Source organism: Heterodontus francisci, chromosome 49 (assembly GCF_036365525.1).
Source record: "Heterodontus francisci isolate sHetFra1 chromosome 49, sHetFra1.hap1, whole genome shotgun sequence".
NCBI classification, from domain to species: domain Eukaryota; kingdom Metazoa; phylum Chordata; class Chondrichthyes; order Heterodontiformes; family Heterodontidae; genus Heterodontus; species Heterodontus francisci.
Genome location: NC_090419.1, coordinates 3,958,930 through 3,965,814, shown reverse-complemented (window position 1 = coordinate 3,965,814; position 6,885 = coordinate 3,958,930). Strand labels below are relative to the sequence as shown.

General features: G+C 44.5%; 1 protein-coding gene across 1 annotated transcript; it reads right to left on the bottom strand.

Annotated features, from left to right (window-relative positions):
* Positions 1 to 2,010: 2,010 nt before the first annotated feature.
* On the bottom strand, positions 2,011 to 6,650 carry LOC137358344 (probable G-protein coupled receptor 139). The gene is made up of 2 exons (XM_068024287.1): positions 6,386 to 6,650; positions 2,011 to 2,900 (listed from the first exon to the last, which is right to left on the bottom strand). Exons 1-2 carry the CDS (start codon positions 6,648 to 6,650, stop codon positions 2,011 to 2,013), a joined length of 1,155 nt encoding a protein of 384 aa, XP_067880388.1.
* Between the last annotated feature and the right edge of the window lie 235 nt (positions 6,651 to 6,885).

Below are 6,885 nucleotides of genomic sequence, written 5' to 3'. Positions count from 1 at the left end.
TTAGATACTAAAGCAGCCCATGTCCAGATGCAACAAGAATTGGACAACATCCAGGCTTGAGTGAATTCGAACCACACAATTGCCAGGCAATGACCATCTCAAACAAGAGAGAATCTAACCCCTTGAAGTTCACTGGCATTACCATCACTGAATTCCACACTATCAACATCCTGGTCTTACCATTAATCAGAAACTGACCTGACGAACCACAAAAATGCCAAAGCAGGTCAGAGGTGGGGAATCTTGCAGTGAATAACTCAACTCATGATTCCTCAATGCCTGTCCATCATCTACAAGGCACAAATCAGGAGTGTGATGGAATACACTGCACGAGCCTGGATGAGAGCAGATCCAACAACACACAAGAAACTCGGCACCACCCAGGACAAAGCAGCCCTTTTGACTGGAAGCCCACTTACCACCTGCAACATTCACTCTGTTCACTACTGATGTACAGTGGCAACAGTCTGTACCATCGACAAGTAGCATTGCAGAAACTCATCAAGGCTCCTTAGGCAACAGCTTCCACCTAAAAGGGCAAGGGCAGAACATGTTTCCCTTCAAGCCACACACCATTCTGACTTGGAACGATATCACTGTTCCTTCACTGCCGCTGGGTGAAATTCCTGGAACGCCCTTCCTAACACGTGTACCTAAACACCAGCACTTCAGCTGGCCAAGAAGGCCACTCACGGGTCACGGATGAATAAAATAAGCTGTTGAGTAGGGTTTTAAAGTGTTATGAATTTAATTAAGTGTTATAAAAGATGATAAAGAGTACAATGTTTGCAGTCGATTATAAAAACAATACCAAAGTTCATGAAAGATTACTAAGTGTCATATCTTGTTATAAACGTGTTTATATTATTATGAAGGATGATAAAGTTGATGAAGTTTCAAAGGATTATAAGGTGTTATAAAGGATGATGAATGGTTACCGAGCATCACAAATATTATAACATTCTATTAAAAACTATAATCAATGTGAAAAAATGGTTATAAAGGAGTACAAAGAATCCAGGCTCAGTCTTCACACCATCTTCGGTCTTCTTGGTTTTGTTGTTCTTTATGTTGCTATCCTGGTCAGGATGGAGATCACCAATGGACAGGGCTGCTGGTGGTGCTTTTCCCTTATGCTTTCCACTGCATCATTGGCTGTGCATGGTGGGCGAGGCTGGAGAACCTCAGGCGCTGCCACCGTCCATTGTGCCATTGCCATGTGGAACAGCCTCTGCTACCAATTCACAGTCACCATAGGGAACAGACCCCACCCAATCCCAGTCACAATGATGAAGAGACCCTGCTCCCACACATCCGCTGTGATGTGCAACAGGCACCGCCCATAATCTCCTGTCAACATGGGGACCAGGCACCGACTCTCTCTTCATTGAGCAGGGCAACAGGCCTCGGCAAATCCCAGTCACCACGGGGAACTCCGCAAAGCTTCATTCCCCCGGCCACCATGGGTAACAGGTCCCCTCCCCACTCAATTTCCACCATGGGAAAGAAGCCCTACCACCACACCCCACCCACTAATAGAACAGGCTCTGCCGCCACTCCATCATAACCATGCCGAGCAGGCCTCACCGCTCCCCCCCTCCCCCCGCCCTCCCCCGGCTGTATCCATGGAGAATGGACCCTGCTACAAGTCCCTCATCACTATAGCGACTTCCCACAGCTCCCAATTATCCGTTACACTGGGGAACAGGCCCTGCCCACCCTGAGACGTCACCATGGGGGACAGGCCAAACTGCTTCTTCAACAAGGTGAACAGGGCACTCCCAGCACTCTCATCATAGAGACACAAACCGCAACTGCTCCATCACCTTGGTGGAAGAACATGACCCTGCTCTGTCACCAAAGTAACGGGCCCCACCCCTAGCTCTGGCACTACAGCGGTTGCCTCCACCCTCGATCTGGCACCATGGCAGCAGACTCTGGCAATGGTTGGTGGAAGTGTGAAAGAAAATGACAAGCTGCTGGAAATAACCAGTCATTTCTTTATTTAATTCATAGAACAATTTGAGAAAAGGGATATGTCAGCACATTCTTCAACTGCTCTCTGAACTGAGTCTGGGTCAGTGCATAAATCGTTGTGTTTGTGCAGCAACTCAGGAGCTGCAGCATGAAACCCAATTGTATCAGAGAAACAGGTACTGATGGAGCCGCCGGCTCCAAATCCTGTATTCTTTGCCACATCGTATTCACCATTAACACAGCCCATAAGAGTATGAAATTGGCCGAGATAACGAGCAGCAAAATTATGGATTTCCTTCGATTCTCCAGCTCTGGGTCTCTGCGACACTCCCTACTGCTGTGGGCTCGGAGTCTCCTGCGACCTCTGCTGCTCACAAAAATGTGTCGGATGGTGAAAGCATTGAGCAGCAGAATCACCACAAATGGGACACAAGGGGTTAGAATGTGATGGAGGAGCTCGATTGTTGCCCAGACATGAGAGAAATAAACATACATATTTGCATAACAAAACCAGGGTCTGTTCGCCTTCGAGTACCAACCTGTCAACATAAAATACCAGAAAATGTTCTTTAAGCAGCTCAGCACATTCACAGTTCCCAGAACCACAGCCGCCGTTTTCTCGGTGCAATATTTAATTTTCAGCTTCTGGCAGCAAATGGCCACAAATCGATCAAAGGTGAAGGTGACCGTAAACCAAACAGAGCAGTCTGTAGCTGCATGAAGCAGGACAGCGTGGATATTACACATGCGTACGGTCAACAGGAATTGAAACTGTCTTGGATAAACAATGGGAATGTGCCTCAATATAAGGTCGAGGATAATGACGAGTAGATCCACCGCTGCCATGGCCACTAAGTAGCGAGTGACACATTTGGAGAGACCGCACTTTCCCCGAGACAGGATCACAATTGTCATCAAGTTAACTGTGAGGAAGTGCAACAAACCAAGAAATTATACATCAGGCTGCTCGCAAAGTTAACATTTTTGACTGAATACATATCGAGAGTTACAGATGTGTTCCTGTGCCCAATGATGCATTTAAATGGGTATACGTAAAAAAAAACTGAATGGTTCTTATTGGCTGGAAGGCGGAAGAGATTAAATTGGAAAGGGGTTATGCTGAACTGAAATTGCTGAACTCAGTATTGATCAAAATCCTGCAATCCCTCCTTTCCCATGCCGAGTTTAAAAGCAGTCCAAGTTCCAGCGAATTTCACTGATCTAAAACACATTTTCCTGTTTCTTTCTCCACAGATGCTGCCAGCCCTGTCGAGTCGTTTCATCATTTTCTGTTATTATTCCAGATTTGTGGCTTCTGCAGCAATCTTGTACATAAAGTTAAATGTTGGACTGACTGAGAGATTCCTTCAACAGTGACAGGCAGCATATAATTCACTCATTCCAAAACAATTATTGGACATGAGTCCACTAAAAAAAAAATCAAAGAAACAATTAATCCGAATTGTCGCTAAATTAACTGTAAACTGGGGAGTAAAAATAACAGTTGAAAGGAGTTTAGTATGACATTTGAGCATCAGTGATCACTGTCAGTGGCGGACCTTCTTTAGTTCCTGTGACAGAGCGGTCTGTTGGAGATAGGGTTTAAATGAAATAATCCTGATTTGTTTAGGAAATAGAGTTAAAATATGGATTGAATGTGGAATCAGGAATGGATTAATGGGAAATAAAATAGCAGTATTAAATTAAACATAAACACGATCGATGCTGGGACCCCTGCTGCTTGTACTGCACATTAATGTTTTAGATGTGAATATAGGAGGTATGATCAATAATTTCAAAGATGACACGAATATTGGTGGTGTCATAAATAATGAGGAGGAAAGCCTTAGATTGCAGGACGATATAAATGGGCTGGTAAGATGGGCAGAGCAGTGGAAAATGTAATTTAATCCTGAGAAGTGTGAGGTGATGCAACTTGGGGGAACAAAAAAGACAATGGAATATACAATGGGTGGTAGGACCCTCAGAAGTACAGAGGGTCAGGGGGACCTTGGTGTACTTGTCCATAGATCACTGAAGGCAGCAGCATAGGTAGATAAGGTGGTTAGGAAGGCATATGGGATAATTGCTGAGGCATAGAATATAAGAGCAGGGAGGTTATGATGGAGCTGTCTAAAACACGAGATAAGCCACAGCTGGAGTACTGTGTACAGTTCTGGGCACCACACTATCGGAAGGATGTGACTGCACTGGAGTGGGAGCAGAGGAGATTCACCAGGATGTTGCCTGGGCTGGAGCATTTCAGCTGTGAAGAGAGACTGGATAGGCTAGAGTTGTTGTCCTTAGAGCTACTTCACGATAAAACATCCACAATGTATTAACCATTGAACTCAAGCTTGTCTTGTAACGTATTGCTGCCAAAACAATAAAACAATTAATGACTTCAAAAGGAAATTGGTTGGCCACTTGAAGGAAATAGACCTGCAGGGCTATAGGAATTGAATGGGGCAGTGGGGACAGACTGATTAGCTCTGTGGAGAGCCGGCATGGAGTCGATGGGCCGACAACTCTGCTTTTGTGCAGTAAAATATACTATCACTCAATGACAGCATAGCATTCTCCCTCGATAAGCAACATTCTGGTTCGCTCTGGAGATGCAAAGATGGTGAGAATGGCTGACTGCCTCAGATTGAAGCTGCTGTCGCTACTGCCAGGATAGTGAACCTTCAGCAACTTTCAGCAACGTTTGCACAGTCACAAATCAAGTGCACATTAATCGAAAAGAGTTGTTCATTTCCTTTACCACTCCTCTTTGACATTGGATTCCGCAGAGCCACATGAACCATCTGGAACTCCACTGCTTTCGCAAAACCATGGGATCTCTTATCCTGTATTCTCTGTGAGGGAGAAAACGATGTTTTCTTTTCACCTGGCCTGGATGCCCTCTGTCATCTCCCGAATGCATCCATGTACACACATTGGGATGTGTTGGATATGTTGCTCCCCCACCGCCTGGAAAGTTGTCTATGCAGAGAATGGTCTTATCTGCCACTGACAGCTCTGTCTTGGCTTTGGTGTGAGACTCCAGACTATGTTGATGGAGGCTGCACATCTCTGTGACCACCTCCTTGTTGAATCGGAGTTACCACGTGTACAAATCTTGCATTAGGTGTTGGTAGGAAACGTGCTCTTGAAAATCTCGGGTTGTCCAGCGCAGATTCCGCCAATGCCTTCCTCTTCGCAGAGCTTTCCTTTTCTGCAGCTTCTGCTCCATTTCTTGTCGATCAATATGCGCTGTTAATGCAGTCTCCATATTTCATCCAGAGTTGGGTGAACACTTCCTCAGCCCTCCCTAATTGTATGCAGCAGTTCACAAACTCAACCTCCAGAAAACAATCTGCAGCACCTTAAATAACTTGGCATTAGCAGAGGGAATTCAATAGCTCCTCACCTTTCAGGGCATTTAAGTGGTCATTGGATAGACATATGGATGAAAATGGAATAGTGTAGGACAGATGGTTTCACAGGTCGGCGCAACATCGAGGGCTGAAGGGCCTGTACTGCGCTGCAATGTTCTAATTCTAATTCGTATTAGCATGGATGCCTGGAACATGCAGAGACAGACCAAATTTCAAAGAAGTGCGTCAAGGTTGTTGGAGGACCCTGCCCAACACGGATAACCACACGGGATATGCCAGGTGTGGCTGGCAGCTTGTCCTGCACCATATTGTGTTTTATAATCTTTGCAGCACCAGCAAAATAGATTCATCCTTCTGTGAAGCCCAGAATCATGGCCATGGAGAGATACAGATGAAAAGAAGTAATCTTTCAAAAGACATTTGCGATAAATACTGAAAAGGAACAACTCACAGGGATATGGGAAATGGACAGAGGTTTTAGGAGTAATAGGAGGGGCGAGGACATGGAGGGGTTCAAACACAAGGATGGGAATAGGAAAATTGAGGTGCTGCTAGACCAGGAACCAATGCATTTCGCTGAGAACATGTGGATGGGTGCATGTTGTTTGGTGTGATTTAGTATTAGTGACTTGAATCTCCTGTGGTGTAAGAGAGGTTGTACCTGTGAATCTCACCAGTATAGTTTTGGAATAGGCGAATCTGGATTTAAGAAAAGCAATGATAAGGGTTTATACAACGGATGGGCTGAGGTAGATTGCGATATTTTGCAGGTGGTAGGATTCAGTATTGATAGCGGCGATAATATGTGATTTGAAGTCAGCTGAGGATCAAAATGATTGCCCAGGTTGCAAACAGTTGCTCCAGCCTCAGATATTGTCAAGTGAGGGGGATTGAGTCTTTGGTTAGCATGTTGACTTTGTACCAGGAATCAAAGAAATGGCTTCCATTTCCTCAATATTTAAACAACAAAGATTTGTAATAGAATGAATCATGGTTTATAGATATAATAACTGGACTGAGAGACTTACCAGGGACACCAATTATAGCAAGGATGGGATAGTAAATGTGTTGAATAATCACAAGTGCATATTTGATCCGGAATTCTAATGTTAGCCAATGATAATATGCAGAAAGAAAATAAAACAAATAGGTTATACTTCTGCTCATTGCTGCCGTATTCCAATCTTCCATTCTCAGATTCTGATCAACTGTTGTAACTTTCCAGACTTCTGATCCCAGATTCGGGTCCATTGTTGTCGCATTCCAGTCCATTGTTCCCAGATCCTGGCCCATTGTCGCAATAATCCAAAATATTCTTCTCAGATTCTGACCTATCCTCTCCCTCTCTCTGTAGCCACTGAACCCTGTTATCACCGGGGATGATGCTAACGTTGACACAATGGGATAACACATTGCAAAGAGTCCTTTATTAATGGAACAAGGAATCCCCCCAGTGACACAATTAGTGACAATGGAGACAGATATTAATTACAGTCACTGAACAAACAAGTTCAGTTAATCTCTTTCA

Bases quoted from the DNA above. Each gene is read 5' to 3' on its own strand.
- LOC137358344 (XM_068024287.1), bottom strand. From the start codon at position 6,650: ATGGGCCAGGATCTGGGAACAATGGACTGGAATGCGACAACAATGGAC. The intron at 2,901-6,385 runs GTAAGTCTCTCA...ACTTCCTCACAG, and splicing joins TGCTATAATTGGTGTCCCTG to TTAACTTGATGACAATTGTG.